The sequence below is a fragment of the Vanessa cardui genome, chromosome 3, assembly GCF_905220365.1.
Source record: "Vanessa cardui chromosome 3, ilVanCard2.1, whole genome shotgun sequence".
NCBI lineage: Eukaryota > Metazoa > Arthropoda > Insecta > Lepidoptera > Nymphalidae > Vanessa > Vanessa cardui.
In genome coordinates, this window is record NC_061125.1 from 3,016,283 (window position 1) to 3,036,741 (window position 20,459).

Genomic DNA, 20,459 nt, shown 5'->3' on the forward strand with positions numbered 1-20,459 from the left:
GGTCATCGTCATTGCCTTGCAATATACAAACATTTACTACTTTAAATAATTACACGTGTACACTAGGTACTCTTTTAAAGTGTGTAGGTATCCGCTTAACAAGCCTTATATACGTAAATAGACTTGCATATAAGATTGTTGTGATTGTGTTTCGTAAAATATAAGTAGCTGATTCTATAAAGTACATATGGTATTGAGTATTATTACAGAAATTCGTTACATAATGCTCCAGAAAATTTAGTTCCAACCTATCAAAACACAATGATGTAGGAAATTAATCGACGTTTATTAATAAGGAAATAATACGAGAAAAACAAGACCTAATTAGGCCCCGCCTTTTGTTTATATATCAGTTTATAGTAAAAAGTAATAAAAAAGACATCCTTGGGAAATAGTTACGGCGTAGTTTTTTTTTTCAACATGGTGGAGTTAACCTTCTTGTTTAACCACCATGGCAATGATTTTCCCACGGATAAAGGTGTTCGATTGTTACGCTCGCCATAACTCCGTCATAGCTTATAATGTTGCAACAACGATAAAAAAATAATAACCATGCTCATTATATTACTAGAAACTAAAGTTAAAACGCAATAGCCAAATATCAGCTAAACTATGAAAATACGTATTGATAATGTATTGATTACTGTAAATGAAATGTGTTAAACTATTAATAATGATTAGATTTGAAACAAAATTTATTTTTGCCTTAGTTTGTTGCGCAGTTTCATCGTACCTACCTCTAGAAGTCACGACTCACGACGCCATTACGATTGGAGGTCGAACGCCTGCCATTGCCAAATTTGTACCGGTGACGTCACCGTTACGAATCATTTTTGTTGAGTTTAATATCATTAAGAGATTAACAAATTTATCGCATTAATTGCTGGATTTTGTTATCATAAATTGACAATATTTTAATACCGAAAATAGAATAACAGCTCACGAATTTGAATTTAGAGGGATTGTTTAAGATTTAAATAAGTATGAGCTGATACAAAAATGGTCACGTTGTTAGCTTGTCGGTCAATGTCTCCTCAGAGACAAAGAACGGCTCGAATTACTCAAAACGTTTTGATGTATACTTATTCGAATGATAATCTCTACCTTTTTAGTAAACAAATGTATTACTTACGTTTTGAAATCAAATACACCACACATGTATATTTGGAATAACACATATCTATTTAGCTACGAGGTGACACTTTTTCGTATGACTGTAGAATTGTAGATGCGTGCTCGTATACATTAAGCGGCACAAGGATCTCGTTTCACGTCGTTTGTCCGCAGAAGTTTCACAATGGACATTGTGTTCTTCGCCTTCAGAGAAGCAAAGAATGCCTTCACACAATATAATGAAACAGACCTATTGTGTTGCCTTGCCATGTGCGCTGTTTAAGTGAAGAGAACTTTTCTTTTTTAATTTTATTTCCATGTTTACGCGGATTCTTCAATCTAAGATGGAGGTGGTGTGAGGATATTAGATATTGAATAATCAGAAAAATTATATCGCAATAAATAAAAATGCCCTATAGCGTTCTCGGCGCAATTTCCTTCATCGTAAAACGTCACATAAACTGCGGGTGTCAGAGCGGCCACCGACAAAAATAAAAACAATATTATGTAAAGTATTTTAGCACGTTTACTTGCTCTAAATGTATCTTTAAAAGAGAACACCATTTTGATATATTCAGTTGATGTATGGTCGTGGCCATCTAGATGATACTCATTACAGTATAATAAAAAAGTATTACGTAACTATGTTTGTGCGTTGTATATTATATTACCCGGCGAATTTTTAGGCCCCTCTGGGTGGGTAACACTGCCTTATCTATTCTACAGTTAAATATTAGTACTTTGTATTGTGTTCCGGTTTAAAGGGCAAATGAACCAATGATATACAAGGGACAAAATCTACATGGTTGGTGGCGAAGACAATGGGTGAAGCCATTAACCAATAGAAGGCCTATTTTTTAATGTGTAGCTCAAATAATTCAATCCCGCATTTTGCAAGTTTATTTTCCACGTTAAATAAATTAGAAGAAGTTAAACTTGAAGGGTCTGACATTGCAGGGCAAGAAATCTAATACTAAACCTTCATTTTGGAATTTTGTCATTTATTTGACTACAGCGACTTTTTTGCAATTATATCACAAAGAGTATGACAGGACGAATTGACCTCGTGGATAATAACTAAAACAATGTACGAAATAAAAACTATTCATTAGTCATGAATCGTCATTGTCTTGTGATCTATAATATCATCGTTAGTAGGGATTTTTTTCTGTTTGAAATTATTTACTTGATTTACTTCTCTCTTAACATACGTAAAGATAAGTCCAATAATACAAACTTTCCAATTGACTAGCAATAGGTAGGAATATAGTTTTCGCAAGACTGGTGCCGAGCGGCACCGTGGCGGATAGAAAGCTGCGACCTCACTTTCACCACTAACGTGATACTGAGACGATGACTGTCTCGAGCTGTGGCCCTATAAGTTGAGAGTACCAGTTACCATTCATAAAATGTCTTTTAAACTCTGTGGCGTTGATATCTTGTCTGTTGTTGTCTATAATTTAAATAAAAGACAATCGCAGTTTATTCATTGTACTCTTCACGGCTTCTCTACATATTATTAAAAAAAATCGCATAAAATAATTTTGGAAGGTTTTAAGGTGATGTCCTATGACCTATCATTATTGCACATTTGCGAAGCCTGGGTGGGTAGCTAGTTCTATATAAAATGCGCTTGAATTAGGTATATCTGTTTTAACTGTGAAGTCATTTGACAGCTGCAAAATAAGTTATTATATTTGCACGTGTGACTTGCGTCTTCGTTCTTTATGGTTCATTAGGCTTATTATATTCTTATCAACGTTAGGTAACCAATAGCAACAACAATCCATTATTTCCATGGTAGGTATGTAATAAAAAACATTATGAAATCAATTGTGAATTTAAGTTAAATATTTCCGTACTTTTATGAACCTTTTGTGTCAAACTGTCTATTGAAGTTATTTAAGAATGAGGGTTTGAGAATAAAAAAAGCTATTTATACATATAGTGAGTTTATTTGATTTTCTGCTTGGTGGTTCTGCTCTGTAGAATGAACAGACCTAACCTAACCCATTGTAGACTTACGTTTAACTAGCTGTGCTGCTGTGCCCGCGACCTTGTACGCGTTTGAATTTAACAAAAAAAACATATTGTAGCCTGAGTTAGAACTTATTATATCAGTCATCTGCGATTGGAGATAGACTGGAAGGAAAAGACAGACGGACAAAAAAATGTTATTTTGTTACCGTTTATACATACATATGAATTGAGTAAAAAAGGGCTTTTTTAATTATACAAACAGACACTCAAATTTTGTTATATTATGTATATATGTAGATGTAATATTGGTGCAAATATATAATATGTGCTTAATTGTGTTTATAATTCATCTCGTGCTCGGCGGTGAAGGAAAACATCGTGAGGAAACCTGCATGTGTCTAATTTCATTGATATTTTGCCACCAACCCTTTGCATTGAACAGCGTAGTGGAATATGTTCCAAGCCCTCGCCTCAATGGGAGTGGATGCCATTAGCCCAGCAGTGGGAAATTTACAGGTTGTTACTTTACTTACTTTATTGATTCAAATGTGCTGATTAGAGCCTACGTCGATATTGTTTTTATAATCGATCCAAATAAACACAAACATAACTCTATTGATATGTAGAGTTTATTTTTCTAAGAATTTCATGTACTCAAAGCATCATTCATTCGTCTCGTTGAGGCAATTTGTTCGGTGTCAATTGATTTCCAATAACTGTTTACAATTGAAACGGACGAGGCATGCGGGACCCGCTCGATTGTTTAATCAACAATCGAGCGGGCCGAATTGTGACGCCAATTTAACTCCGAATACATAACCAAGAAACAAAACTAACCTGAGGTTTAACCACCTCAGCGGGAGGTGGAATTTCGAGTGTCACAAACATTCAAATCAAATATTGACTTGAAATGTTAGTGAGAAACTAATGAACACAATTACAAAACGATGAAGTTTCTAGCACAACTCTTCGTACATGATGCGTTGTATTTCTGCGTTTATATATTTGTAGAGATATCAATTACGAATATTCTCGTGTGTATTTACTTTATCTTCCTTGCAAGAATTAAGGATACTGATAAGACAAAACATTTAGAAAATTACACTTTGTATAGGCAGGATACACGGCACACTGGAGCGAGACGGTTGCGCTTCGCGGCAATGAATATTCGCGATCCATTAAGTTGCACCGCATCACTGAACAATTTACAAAATAAATTCTGTTAACTACAACATAAGGTCTATAATTGGTTAAAGTATGTCTGCTTCTAATGCTATTTAATTATTGGTGGGGTATATCATTTCGTAGTCAGAAACAATGAACAACTACATTCGGCTCTAACTGCAAATTTGAGCCCTTTGACGATCAAGATAAGGTTTATAAACGATTACATGGACGAGTCAATTGGAACGTTCTGGAAAATTGTAGAATGGTTCCATGAACCGCTTCCGCCGCTGCTCCTTCCGTCTCGGGTTGCTAGCTGCAGACATTCCTGAGCCGGACACCGGACCCGGCTCAAGAATGCAGACCAGACGAGTGTGCTGATGGCATGATAGCTTAATGCACCCTCAGGCCAACCACGCTCGTACCGGCATTCCTCAGGACATATCCAAGGTTGATCTTACCACTACCGACCTCTATTATTTTAGTAAATAGAATTATTACAAGGTTCCCTTATCTGCTTTTAAATATTGGTATCGTGAGAATGTTTATAGGATGAGATTTCATATCTCTATGAGTTAAGCGCTCCATTCACGGAATGTCGCTCGGTGGGTCCACACACATTTGTGACCCATGTGTTTCATTATCTTCAGAAGGGTCGTTTTCTTGTACGTTTTATTTATTTATTATCTTCAAACTATTAATATGTAATTTTTTGTTAACTACTAAAATTGTCTCGTATTTTTTGCAATTTCATATTTTCTTCCACATCATATATATTTGATTTAACATGTATTTTGGCTTAACATCGTAAAGCATTTCAGAACCTAATTTGATGACTTTTATTAAATCAAATAATTTCTTAAAATATTACCAATTCATTCTATATGCTATTATATTATTTGTAAGTGGCTTTCCGTTATGCGAATTGAGTACCGATATCATTTGCCTATGTCGTATTAATAGGTTAATTTAAGACACCAAAAAAAGATCAGCGTTCAAAGTTCATACAAGAAACTCGGCAAGACATTATACAGATTTGTCAATGAGACATTCAAGAGTGATGGGAATATTTTTTCGGGAGCGTAACGGTTTTTGTATTATTTTTTGTCGTATTTGACCGTGTGAAGGAACTTCAATGGCTGCAGTATGTGTTCGAGTCGACCACATTTGTTGACCTTTATCGATGCACACATTTTCCTTTCTCGAACGGTAAAAAATTGAGTGTGTGAGGGGCGAGGGGGTCCAACTAATAATGGTTATGTGCAAGCCGTCTTCAATGAACTGTTCCTTTCAGTGTTGTCGTTCTTTAAACACATTGTTCGCTGTTTTCACACGAAGCAGTTTCTTGGAATAATCGTGGGAGGAAATATTATTTTCTCATGCTGCTTTGACGCTTATTAATAAATTATTATAGAATACACATATTATATTTTGTAGATAAACATCCAAGATAAAATATTATATTTAAGATCAATTTTCAGAACTATTTGTAAGCATTATTTTATCTATTTGATAATCTATATTTATGATGTGGACATATATTGTTATTTTTAAAGTCATTGGCTAGAAAACATCTGTAACGGACAGTTATATCTAAATTGTGCAAATGGCTAGGTTCTCTCGGTGTAGTGGAATGCAGGTCTGTCCGTCCTTCAAGCTATTAAGGGACATCGACTCGTTCTAAATTACCATAATGCCCGCACTCGTTAAAAATAAATTAGTTAATTGGTTAAAAAACCCATCAGGCTTGTCCCTAATATTAAACTCGTTTTGGTAAAAGTTGTTACTTATTCAAAAATTAGTAGTCGCCCGCGGATTCACCCGCGTTTTAGGGTGTTGGTTGTAATGTGTTAGACAAAAAAGTAGCCTATGTCCCTACTTGGAGTTCAAGTTTGCTTCATACCAAATTTCATCAAATTCGGTTGAGCGGTTTGGTGAGTTTTGAGGTAGGTTTGTGAGCTACTTTGACATATTTTTTTATATTAAAGATATATTAAAGATAACTAATTCTACACTATAGATAATAACAATAATCCTGTGAGATCCTTATTATATCTACAATGTAAGAACATTACATGCGTCGTATTATATATATAATAACCATAACTATAGCAATTTGATAAAACCTTATTTACGACTCTTTCTTTTATATAATTTACAAATCAGTCAGGTAAATATTTAAAAATAAAATACGTTTAAAATTTTCCTTATCACAATGTTTCTTACGGTAACTCTAAATGCTAGACATTTTAGGTTAGGTTAGGTTTAGGTACGGAAACTTTCATGTTTAAACGACTTACGGTTTAGCTATGCTTAAACGGGACCTTATTACAAAATTACACATTCGCAAAAGTATCTCGGCGCTTGACCTTTTTCACATGGCATGTGGCAGCGCTGCTGGCGCGGGTGTCGGTCGCGTTCTCACGGGAACGCGCGGTGATTGCACCGCATTACGCCCTGCATTGGGTCGCTACAACTTAACTAACAACCACGAATAACTGTGGACGCGATAAACGAACATACAACGCGATATTAATTAACAAATAACATCAAATAGTCACATCAATACAGAAGCTAACCGGGGTACACTATCATATTAAAACTCAGATTTTCCTTAGTGAATACAAAGTGGTAAAATCATTGGATATTGAATTTTATTACTATAGCAACAAAGTATAATATTACCAAATCATTTCAATTATTTAAATTAAGGGGAATACTTCTTGGAAACATAATAATAACATTTAAAAGTAATATCATTCTAATTCGAGTTTACTTCAAAAATATAAAACAAAGAGGAATACTTATCATCATCCTCCTGCCCTTGTCCCAATTTATTAGGGCCGACGCAGCATGTCTTCTTACATACTTCCCTATCAGACGTCATCTTACAAGTAACATTATTCCAGCCATATTTATTATCTTTCACACATTTGGTAACGAATAAATCATATTTTCCAAATTCAAATAAACGAGTTATAAAACTTTTTTTTATTCTACTACCTTCAAAGACTTGGCATACGAAGACAGGTCTAAATTAAGGTTACCCACTAATTTAGCTGAAAAAATAATATTGACTAAAAACGGAAATACCGTGTCCATAACTATTTTCTAGTCTCAAACCTTTACTAGTTCCGCGACTTCATTGCAAGGCGGCTGAATCTCGTTTCCAATCAACAATGGAATGCATCTTGCAATGCATTGCACTTTTTGGTCGCTTAGAGTCGTTCAATTCCTATCCGATCGAATCCAGTTTTTGTCCCGTTCCCGTAGTTATTCCGTTCGGTAACAAGGTCCTTTCATTACCTTGACAGTTACGTGAAGACTGTGCCCCGCAGAATATGACTATTTCATTAATCATAATTTTTTTTTTTTTTTAATATTTAATTACCAACCAAAGAGTTTTTAATACACGAATTTCAATTCATAGACATACATTTTGACTACTAACAAATTCTGTTTAAATGAAGTATAAAATTAAAATAATATAAAAATTATAGTTTCCTTAAAGTTTTAAGACGAAGAGCAACATCAGTTACCTAATAACAGGAAATCGTACAGTTTACACTAATCTAACGCTAGGCTTCTTTCAAGAAAATGAAGTTAACAATTACTTGAACGATAGAAATTGCCGTTTATTTAATAATAAAAAGAAAATTGCGCGACGAGCGATGGCAACATTATTTTTATTTAATAAAATATAATATATAAGAACAAGTTATTACTGCTAATAAAAAAATAATAGAATGAATACAAGTAATATTTATGATGTAAGTATCTGTAGTGAGTAATACAAACTATGATATAAGTATTTCATTTGGAAATCATGGACCGTTATTTTATAATGTGATGTGAATACAACGAAATCGATTATCGATTTTGGCAAATCTGCATCGGCTTGCTATCACATCGAATCACAGGATTTAAGGAATGATAATAATGTGATGTGAACAAACAAGTATCGAATGTGATTGATTTTGGCAAATCTGTTTGGCTTGCTATGCACGTCAGATCGAATGATTTAGTGATTGGAGATTGTACATGTTTGCACATACACTCGTGCACTAATGACACATCTTGATCAACTCATCCTGTCCTCATCGGATAACACGAGAGCTATTTATAATTTATAAATATCACAATGTTTTAATATAACATTAATAAGGACATACTAAGATTCCAAATTTACCGGAAATCAATATTAAAATATAATAGGTGTAAATATAAGTAGGCGCTTACGTAAATTTTGACCCGTGCAAATAATGAAATCAGCAAGATAATTAATAGTGCCCAAAATAAGATATATAATCTCAAAAATAAAATATATCGCCAATGTTGTTGACGTTACAATAACAATATTATGCATTAGGATAAACATCCATAAAAAGATCTAGAGTTTTAAGAATGTCACAAAACAAACGCATTACATGAGTGAAGGCTGCAGTTGCCTCGTGCATTAGAACAACACCAAGTGACTCATAGCCACCTACGTTTGAATATGGACCTACCGTATGATAAATCTACCTTAATCAAAGTCAAGTCAAAGTTAAAACGTTTATTACATATAGAAGAAATATACTGTAATTTTTAAATTCAACTATCGATTGTGAAAGAATAAATATCCTTCGAAGACGTTCAATATGAGCATGAAAGAAATTCAGAGGAACTGAATTTGATATGAGGCGAGCTTTATCAATACCGGAAAAATTATAAGATACTTTTTCAGAACTAAAATCTATGATCATCCATCTGAACACCCAACCCCCAGATAAAGTTGTGGGCGAAGAATATTTTTTTTTGGCTTTTATTGCGTATGTCATATGTTTTATATTTATGTCACGTGCGATGGAGAAGACACGATAGGGATTGATCGGTACGGACGGAAAACTATTTTAATATAATTCCACATTATCAAAGTGAGTGTAATTGAATAGAAATATTTAGAGACACTTTTAAATATTTAAACTTACCTCTATAAAATTTTACGGCTTGGGCAATAAATTGTCCGATTAGGCCTTTTCTGCATGAAAAGATCATTTTGAGAGCAATGCAGGCGGCGTTACCCCAAAGTACATAGATAGCCATAGAACTGTATGCTGTTAATCTAAATAAAATACTTCAAACGTGCCGTATACGTATATTTGAATCCGTTAAAATGCATAAGCCTGTTAACGGATTCAGATATAAATAATTTTACCGTGAAATTTGATAGGTATTGGAGTAACTAAGCTTACTTTTAAACTGATGCGATATATTACCACATTATCTATTAAACATTGTTCATAGCAGTGCTTCCTATAATCTACGACTCTAGTCTACCACAAAATTATTTTCGTCAGGAACTTATTACCTTAATTAATGACTTAAAGGTCTTCACATTATTCAGTTTCATTTAGTGTATGTTAAGGTGAGGACCTTAAGATACACTAAATGAAACTAAATAATGTGAAGACACTAAATAAACTTAGGTCACCTTTTTTGAAAGTTTGGTGATTTTTATTTATAATCTTAAATGATATAGAAAAGTTATGACTGGGGCATTAAAAATTGATTCCATATTAGTAAATGGTACCTGCTGTATGACCTAACCCAAAAATTCACGGGTATTCGTATTTTGTTGGTTTATTTTTAATTTTTTATAAATTAATGTATTTTATTTACAAAATTATTTTTGGTAGGATTTTGTGTAAACCCGATTGGGTAGGTGCCACCTATCATCAAATATTCTACCGTGCTGGTTTGTGACACTTTTTCCCATAATTACAGGATACTTGGGTGTGAGGTTTCCTCAAGGCATATTTATCGGTAACGCCCAATCGAGCAAATATCAACCTATTAGACATTATTGCTGCAATTTCGATATTAATATAATCACTGCCTCATTTTTGTTATTTGAAAATCTATGTTTTCGATGTAAATACTGGACTGACATTATTTCAATATTAACAAGCAAATAGGAATTATATAAAAAATACCATTTATGTTAACTTGAGACAATTATCATACAATTTTGGAATACGAAATTTTTTTGCGTTCTTAATTTAACTCAAATCATGTAAAAGATGGTTTAGGGCAACACTGTTAGGTAGCACAATTATCCGAAAAGGTTATATTTAATTTTCATTGATTTGATGATATCACATTGTATCAATCCTCACACCACTTATATACATAAGCTTTATATGCTTTATATAAGGCTATAAATAGCTTGACTGAAATACTGATACTAGGTAGATACTACTACATAGATACCTATTTAAAGTAAATCAGGTCGAAGCAATAATGTAACTGTGCGTATAGTAAATGTTTCTAAAATAACAGAATTCTAAATGTGGCTAATAGGTCATTAGCCTAGAACTTCACCGCTATGGTATATAATAATTGTTCTAATTTTTGTACCTATTCAGAAAGTATATGATTCATCTGAAATAGCTTACAAGGTATCAAGAGAAGACCAATACACAAATACTCTCGTGAGAGTTACTTGGATTTATAGTAGGTTCAATGTACTTTATCCGTAACATGTTTCTCCGAATTGGTCACGCTAAAATACCTTATTATTGTGATCATTTCGTGATATTTCTAAACTCAGAAACGTTAATTATTTTCTTTGATAGAAAACGAATATTTATGTACTTTAATGTCTACGAAAAAAGGCACTTTTAGTTTATTTTATTGAATGATTTATATTAATGTTAATTTAAGTAAATTCTCTGTTTCGTTGTCAATTGAAATCGTTTAGAGAATTGATCTAATCGGTTTCAAATTGGCCTATATTTCGTCCCACACAATTCCGATTCGGGAATTGCATCAGGGCGCGGCTGGTGGTTATTTTTGGTCGCGTGACTGCGTAAAGACATGACGAGGCGCCATGAGATCACCGATTCTCATTATTGGCCAAATGGGGATATGTTCGGTCATGACAAAAAAGCAATCGTCGCGCATGTGCAATTGTCCCGACGTCTTGGGTTCCATATTTATTACTTTTATGGATCTTAACGAGTCGTTTTAAGCGCTCCGTTGATTCGTCTGATGATGTTGTTCACCAGATTTTTTCTATTGAAAAATAGACGTTGTTTCTTCACGTCGATTTGACATTATACATAATTTATGTAATACTAAAAAAATATATAGTTTTAAAGTGTTTTTTATTTTTGTTACTAAATGATCACATCATGTATCGTTATATTGATGACATATATTTGAATAATAAATACGCAGCCAATTTGTTTTATTATTGATAATAACAACAAATTATTATTGTTATGCCAAATTAAATATGATAATCCAAATTATGCTGATACTGACGTACAAAAACCGATTTAAAATTATAATAAAATGTTGATAAGATTTTATCTATAGAACACTTTGTACCAACCGAAAAATAAGTTGATTAAACGGTCATAAATTTCTTTAGATATGCAGTTAATTGAAAACATATGCAAAAACAACAAACGTACAAAAATGATTCGACGACATTACATTACATAAAGATATTATATCTTTTTTCACATCTATCATACCTATTTTCATTTTAATAATGTTAACGAAAATCTCATATCGTTTACTTTTAGAATTTAAACAATTATTTTTTCCGTAAAAATGAAGTATCTTGATCAATATTTTTGTACCTTATTTTCAAACATCCATTTCAGCCAAGCTGTTATGATATACAATCTGTAACACTTCTCGTTTGTACACACGTAAGAGTAAACATATTAAATTGTTTCAGATTTGAGCACGTTTATGTTTTAGCCAAAAACATGCCAGGCGAAGGTAATCTCGGTGATGTTAAATTTATTTTAAGGAATGGAGTCAAAATGCCCGCTGTTGGATGTAAGTTTACAAGAAATGTATATTATTTTTTAAATGAACTATGTGGTCAGCAAATTTAGGTTATCCTAGGAAAATCATTTCATTATATTTCTCGAAACAAATGCTTAGTGTAAATTTTACATTTCAGTAAAATTTGTAAAAAAAAAACATTTATTATTGTAGTTTCATTTAAATTTCAAATACATAGTTCGTTTGACCTAATTATTAAAGTAATCAATTCATGTTTAAATAATTCTTTAAAATCTAAAAAAAGCTTTAAATTTTCAGTAGGAACATATCGTATCCGTAACAGTGAAGTTCTATACAGAACAGTAGATTATGCTCTGGAAGCTGGATATCGTTTATTTGGTAAGTTGCCATTAAATTTGTAATTTATTATAATTTATACAATAGCGTTAAACATTTAAACAAGCGTTGTTCCGTAGATACAGCAGCGGTTTATCAAAACGAACTATTCTTGGGATATGCTCTGCGAAAGCTGTTGCCAAAACACGGTCTAACACGTGAAGATGTGTTTATTACAACTAAATTAGGCAAGTGTTTATTCAAATCTTGTAATTAAATCGAAATATATTTATCGACCCTGAATTTTCTACAAAATATAATAACTAAATTGTTTCTTACAGCGCCCGCTGATCTAGGAGGTCACCTTGCTGCTGATGCATTTAGAAAGTCCTCAGATAACATAGGCTTGGACTATATAGATTTGTACCTGATCCACTTCCCGGGTGCAGCAAATATAAATGCACAGAATCCGAAAAATGCGGAATTACGCGTTGAAACTTGGAAGGAATTCATCAAACTTTACGAACAAGGTAAAGCGAAAGCAATCGGTGTGTCGAATTTCACAATCAGACATTTAACTGAATTGATTGAAGCTACTGGTGTCGTACCTATGGTGAATCAGGTAGGTGGCGTTTTTTCTCATATTATTGATCTTGTTGAAGAACTGTTACATGTTTGTCATTTTGTCCGTCTTGTTTCGTAGATTGAGTGGCATCCACACTACCACCAAGACGATATGCTTCAATTTTGTGAAAGTCATAACATACGAATACAAGCGTACTGCTCCTTCGGTGGATTAGCTGTAAGCAATAATACCCTAATGGAAGAGAGCATTGTGAGAGAAATATACGGCAGATACAAAGCGACTCCAGCGCAAGTATTGCTGGCGTGGTCGTTACAACGAGGAGTTGCTGTGATCCCAAAATCCTTGACACCACATCGAATCAAATCGAATATTCAAATTAATTTTAGATTATCTCAAGAAGATCTGTTACGACTCGACTCTTTGGGCAAAGCTAACATGAAATATGCGTGGGATCCTCATAATATTGCATGAAACAGGTTTTCTTCAGACTAATTTCAAGAATCTGATCTTGCTTGATAGCACGATCAGTCTTGAAATTACGTTTGAAAATAAAAAATACTGAATTTCATGGATGTGGTAAATGGTGTCTTTCTTTTCCTGTGCTACGATCTTCGATGTACTTAATGTACATTATTATAATTAAGTAGAATATAAATTGAATAAAAGTGCAACACAGTCATTGTCATCATATCTGATAAGTGGATTTCTTACTATCATATTGTAAGATGTTACTTCTAATGTATGAAAAAAATATATGTATAAAGCTGTATAAAGAACAAAAACTCTTATAGATATCATGTTATATGACTCAAGCGATGATCTTTACATACGAACAATAAAAAAAGTACTAGACGGTAAAATATACTTTAGAGATGTGGGCTTCTTGAAATGCGGTCAGATTGTGGTCGAATGCATTATTTTATCGGCAATGGTGTTTCTATGTAACCCCTATGAGATAATAATGGCATGTAATTTACGAACATTAACGTGCTCATCTCATTGTTGAGCTTTAGTCGAGTTGCTATTCATGGTAAAATATTAAGTATTGGTAACGGGGAGTGCAAACTTTATCGTCAAAATGACAATTGATTACAGATGTATAAAGAATTAGATTACATTATCTTAGGGCTACCCCACTTTTTGCTTTTACGTGATATTTTATTTAATAGTCACAATGAAAAAAATATTGCAAGGGACGGATTTGGAGGATCTGGGACAAGTAAGGTAAGTTCTAATTGATTTCCAAACAAAATTTATCAAATTTCAATCAAGTGTTAATAAAACAAAGTAAATTATTTAAAGCAGTTCATGTAAATGTAGTACACTATAAAAATGATACTTGCTATTTACTGTATCTAGTAGATACAGCAAATAGCAAGCAACCAGAGGCATAGCTAGGTGAGGAAGGGCCCCGGTGCATAGAAAAAGAATCGGGCCCTCATCATTTCCCATCCCTCTTTAACTAATAATTACCCTTTAAATTATAGAAACCATCTTATGCGCAGGGCATAAGATTTCTTATTTGATTTCTGGTTGTCATGTTTTTCTGGCGTCAGAAGCTTAAGGTTTAGTTTAGAGGGCCCCCTGAACTCCGGGGCCCTGGTGCAATGCACATCCTGCCCTACAATAGCTACGCTATCTACATTCTAAATTAAATATCGTTGAGTGTCGAAATTCAGATGATTTTGTTTTAGAAATTTATATAGAGACTCCATGACGAGGTCCGGATGGCCAATCCCCCAATTTCGGCTCTGAGTTGTGCTATTCTGTTGTATCGTTACATAATATCTCTACTGGAGTTTTTTGTAAATATATTACTGTGTCCAATAGAGCTAATATATACAAGTATCAATTAGAGTTTTACATCGAATTTTGTGGATTCATGTTAAATTAAGGTTTATGAAGAAGATGCTAAAAGCAAGATATTTTTGAAGAAACCATGAAGATATAAGTTCATGACTTAAGACCAGGGTATAAGAATTCAAAACAACTGGTAACGTTTAAAACGTTTTGTTGTTGACATTGTGCTATGCTCAGCATATCCTTGTAAAAACGCCTATAAACTCACACACAACACAGTTATACACATTCTAAAAGGTAACTGGCATTTATTTTCAAATGATTAATTAATAATAAATGTTAAGGATATTAATAATATTACAATAAATATTCTTAGTGTATTAATTATAGACTTTAATTTGATTTCCTCTTGTCAATATCAAAACGTTGGGATTTAACAATGCATACAAATAAATACAGCGACGATACAATTTAAATCAATTTCATGCGTCGGAATTAGGTATCGAAAAATTGTAGACAAAAAGCATTGGTTTTTTAAAACAGGTACCATGGTAGAGTGACTCTTATAATCAACCGGTTGTACAAATAGGTATAACGAGATGACAAAAAGATGATATTATAACGTATGTGGCCGGTACAAGTCGAAACAAGTTTAATTCCATTAAATGGGGGGCCTCGGGGTTAAATTGTTATTATTCACAGATTTCGCTATCCTTTATTCGTCTCCCTAATGTAGGGCCCGTACCAAATTACGTATTAATACATTCAATCCAGTTACCATTCATATGTAATTCGATGTTTTTGTAAGAAACTCTTTCTGGAGCGTCAACTGGGTCGCAGATGCGCGTTGGATTGAGAAATTAGAATAATAAAATCGTGTGAACTCAAATTTAAAATATTTGAATTTCATGACCATGTGCCCTGTTGAAATAATATCGAATCGAAAAGTAGTTTTACTTTGACTTGAAGTGAAGGGAAGAGCCGTGATGTCCCAGTGGTTAGAATGCGTGAATCTTAACCGATGATTGCACGTCCAAGCCCAAGCATGCGGCAAGCACCACTGGATATTCATGTGCTTATTTGTGTTTATAATTCATCTCGTGCTCAGCGGTAAAGGAAAACCTCGTGAGGAAACCTGCATGTGTCTAATTTCATAGAAATTCTGCCACAATTGTATTTCACATTGGAATATTTGGTGGTAGTGGGAAATTTACAGACTATTGTTGTAAGTGAAGGTAGGTTGAAAATAATCCTCAACTTTTACTTAAACACACCAAATCAAGTAGACGAAACTTAAGTCATCGTTTGCAAATACACTTAAAGTTCAAACAGACGCCGCCGAGGAGTTTTATTTGAATAGTATTCCTTTCGAAATCGTGATTCTGATATAAGTCTTTTAAATGCGAAGATAGCTTTAAAAAACAAAATATATGGCGATCGTAAGCAACGCGCGTGCTCACGATTTAACTATTGTCACTCATCAGCGTCCATTGTCTCACATCGCGTGACTTAGCAGGTCGTTAAGGGAAATATCAATTAGATATTTACTTACATGTTCATCATTGTTGCGAGTCGATCTAGGCGATCGTTGACAATGGCATCGAGTATCAAATGGTCGTAACCGCATTCCATGCCATTCATAATTACTTAAGAGAATGCCACATAATTGGACTGACTGCCTTACTCCTTTATGCTTTCAGTACGAATATCAATATTTTTGACATTCTTCATTAGAAAAGAGGCATTTACAGGAAATCTATGGATTGTTGACGTCTAAAGTTCATGTCTCTTATTAATCAATACATCGCATGCAACAAAGTCGCATTATCTGCATTTTATACATATGTACGCTTAAATTTTTGAAACTACGCAACGGATTTGGATGCGGTTTCTTTTAATAGATAGAGTGATTCAAGAGGCAGGTTCAAAGGATCAATGATAATTTTAGAATTTTCTAATGTGATGTCGTAAATGAACATTCTGTAGTATATTTAGTATCAGTATTGCACCCGTGCGAAGCCGGGCGGGTCGCTAGTTAATTATAATCTTATTTATTGATACCTACGTTTGTGTTTGCACATACGAAAATGTGACAAAGCGAGTGGACACGACCATACATATAAAATTATGTAAATTTAAAAAGAAGGCCACTGACTTCGAAATCCTTTTAAATTTAGTTTATTTACACGTTGAAAGGTTTCGAAAACGACAAAGAACTGACTAACTGTTTATATTATATATATATATATATATGTGACCGTCGTTTTCTGAGAAAAACAAAATATTTTGATTATACACATTTGTAAATGTTTCTTTTAAATGGTAAGTTAAAATCGGTTATATCTCAGATACGTTAAAAACTTAACGATCTTACCTTTTCAAGGCCCTATCAGTTCATATGTATATGAAAAAATATATAGATGTTATTATAGGCCTTAATATACTATTTGTAAATATTTGGTTCATTGTTAATAAGTAGAACGAGAAAGGGGTCAGGTTCACACATAAATTATAAAAAAAATATTAAAATAGGGGACTAAATGTATACCGACCAAAATTTAAAATATTTACATTATAAATCATGATGTTTGATGCTGGGATGAGTGCTAGCGGTAATTCCCCATTTAAATATATCTTCGATTTTTGAAAGAAAAATTTAAAAGATAATGAAGTTAGTCTATGGTACACCACAATTTAATAATATTCTATGTCTCAATATGATATCTTTAAAAGTAGTTTAATAAAAGGAATTCATCTTTTATTTCGTATATTCACATGACTACATCATTAAACGATAAAATTGGACATGATGCAGTTTAAACCGATAGAACGGATGGTCCCATTCCAGCAGAGTAACGGTACACACGCCAAGCTTGCGAATATACTGCTATAACTCACAATTCCACTAACAAATAACACAACAATAGCCCAATGCCATACACAGAGAAATTATTTACAAAACAAACTTCCCTATTCAGAAAGGATGAAACGTGGACTGGTTTCATCAAAGTTAAGTCGAAACCGCTAAGCTATATAGTACAGTAACAGCCTGTAAATTTCCCACTGTTGGGCTATAGGCCTCCTCTCCTTTGAGGAGAAGGTTTGGAACATATTCCACCACGCTGTTCCAATGCAGGTTGGTGGAATGTAGATGTGGCAAAAATTCGATGAAATTAGTCACATGCAGCTTTTCTCTCGATGTTTTCCTTCACCGCCGTGCACGAGATAAATTATAAACATAAATTAAGCACATTTATTTAGTGGTGCTTGCCTGGGTTTGAACCCGAAATCATTGGTTAAGATGTAAGCGTTCTAACCACTGGACCATCTCAGGTCTATCGCTGTATAAAGATAGGAATTTAATTTTATCTAAGCCCTGTCAAAAAAGCTGGCCTCACCATTCTGGGTGTGTGTGAATCGCTCAAACGCAATATTCCCAGTGCAAGCGATGCCACTTGTGGCTGGCGACATCCACCCGTTTAAGGCGAGGACGATCGCCGAGGAATGTGGCCGCACTTCGACTCCACCGCATGCTTAGGTTACAAGCGGTAATAACGTGGAATTATGATTACCTAATGTACCTCGTTACGAGTTAAAAATAAACGAAATATCGGTAAATAAATAAATATTGAACATTACTCTGACCCCAATATAACTAGCTCAAGCACTTGTGTTATGGAAAATCAGAAGTAACGACGGTACTTCAAACACCCAGACCCAAGACAACATAGAAAAGTAATGAATTTATCAGTAAGTTTAGGTACATGATATGAACTGTAACTACATTACATTTTAATCGTAATGACGGTATACTTTGATATGCTCTGGTTTGTATGCGATCGAGCGATAGTATTATTAAACATTTCCAGTGCTTTGTTTAATATCGTTTGTGAGTTAATTATGGTATTGCGTTTCATTATAGCACGATAAGAACGTTATTTATTCGTAAACACTATTCGTTCTAGGTAGGGAAATGAGAAAATTATCGATATCACTAAATTGACATAAACACTCGTTGGTAGAGTTAGGGCGAGTAGGCCGGCGTAATTACAGACACTAGATATATAGTCTTACATACACATAGTGTCATACGTTTCATATATATTATCTGTGAATCACAGACCGAAAATCAAATCAAAATAAACTTAATTCGAGTAGGCTTTTTCTAGTGCTTACTTTTGAATCGTCATTTTACAATTAAGTGAAGCTACCACCGGTATGGAAAGTAGATTCTACCGAGAAGAACCGGCAAGAAACTCAGTACTTACTCTTTTTTAACATTTAAAAAATACAAAGTCATGTTAGTTAAATACAATTATTTAAATTAATATTAATAAAAGGACCGCTTAAATCAGAATCTTCTGATTGTCTTCCTAATTATAAAATTATTATTTTTTTATTAAATTAAAAGTAAAAATTAAAAGTCGTATTATATCGTTCACTCCTTTGACTTGCACCAAGTTGAGAATGAATCGACTCATCCTTGCCAACTACCTACATAAATGACACTTATGCACTTTAAGATATACAAATAGTTATTTAGTTTTATATCCATTTAGTGCTTAGAGTTTATTCCGAAAAGGAATATCGCAGTCATAAACGAAACCAGTATTTTTAATGTGAGTAAAGTCAATTTGTTTGGAATAGAAGTCTAAAGTTCGAGATGTAAATATATAAACATATAAATGTATATATAGTACGACACAACTTAGTAGTAGCATCGTCAAAATCATCAATATCATATAACCAAATACACGTTAATTTTTTTTACCATTTGTCGATGCTACATTTAAATTGTGTCGTACTATACCGTATTATATACCTTCGTAATTTCGTACTATAATATACATGGTTTCGAGAATCTAATTCACGATAATTCAAAGGTTAAGATGATATCGCAGATAGGAAGTTTGCTGGTGTTCCGAGCCATGTACGGGTCAATGCACAAAGACACCGCCGACCATCTAGAGAAGTGGAACATGGCATTAGCTGGCCATTCTAGCCTAACGGTGCTCTAGTCAAATATTTTAGCACTGTTTTATACGACTGGGGATATTTATTCGTTTTCAATATGTTTAACTTCAACCAAATTATATCAATTTTTTTTGATTGAATATAATTAAAGATGTTTTAAAACGAAATATGGACTTAGTTCTTTGTTTACATGTTTACATTATCATTAAATATTATAAAACAAAGTCGCTTATCGCTGTCTGTCCCTATGTATGCTTAGATCTTTTAAATTATGCAACGGATTTTGATGCGGTTTTTTTAACAGATAGAGTGATTCGAGAGGATGGTTTTAGTATGAAACGTGGACAATATACTCAGTAAAGAAACACTTATAATAATTTTAGTAAGTCGGGTGTGAAGCCGAGTCGGGTCGCTAGTTTTCTTTATTAAAGATTAAGTAACTATTATCATATAAATATCGTTATTACTAATAGAGTACCTACTTCGTAATTCTTTTCTTGATTAAGTATTCAAGATTTAATGTATAATGTTAAGACTAACTATGATTAATTATTGACCATCTATTGAGGCTTAAATAATAAAACATCGATTTTCATACAGACAATCGATTCTTTCCTTATATAAGTTCTAAGTAACGTGTACCAGATAGGAACAGTTTTAGATTGACCGGTGCGTGTTAAAATGCGGCCAATCGGTTCGGAACAAATTTAGCGTAAGCAAA

General features: G+C 33.4%; 1 protein-coding gene across 3 annotated transcripts in view; it reads left to right on the top strand.

Moving 5' to 3' along the window:
- The window catches only part of LOC124543219 (uncharacterized oxidoreductase YtbE-like), a 22,504-nt gene extending 7,355 nt beyond the window's left edge, over positions 1-15,149 (top strand). For 2 of the 3 annotated variants that reach the window (XM_047121368.1, XM_047121359.1), the window contains exons 3-7: positions 11,990-12,093; positions 12,361-12,441; positions 12,519-12,626; positions 12,720-13,000; positions 13,082-15,149. In XM_047121368.1, coding sequence (XP_046977324.1) covers positions 12,021-12,093; positions 12,361-12,441; positions 12,519-12,626; positions 12,720-13,000; positions 13,082-13,435 — 897 coding nt within the window. In that variant the 5' untranslated portion in view covers positions 11,990-12,020 and the 3' untranslated portion in view covers positions 13,436-15,149. The remainder of the gene's footprint in view (positions 1-11,989; positions 12,094-12,360; positions 12,442-12,518; positions 12,627-12,719; positions 13,001-13,081) is intronic. The other variant, XM_047121351.1, reaches the window with a different exon arrangement.
- The last annotated feature ends 5,310 nt before the right edge of the window (positions 15,150-20,459 follow it).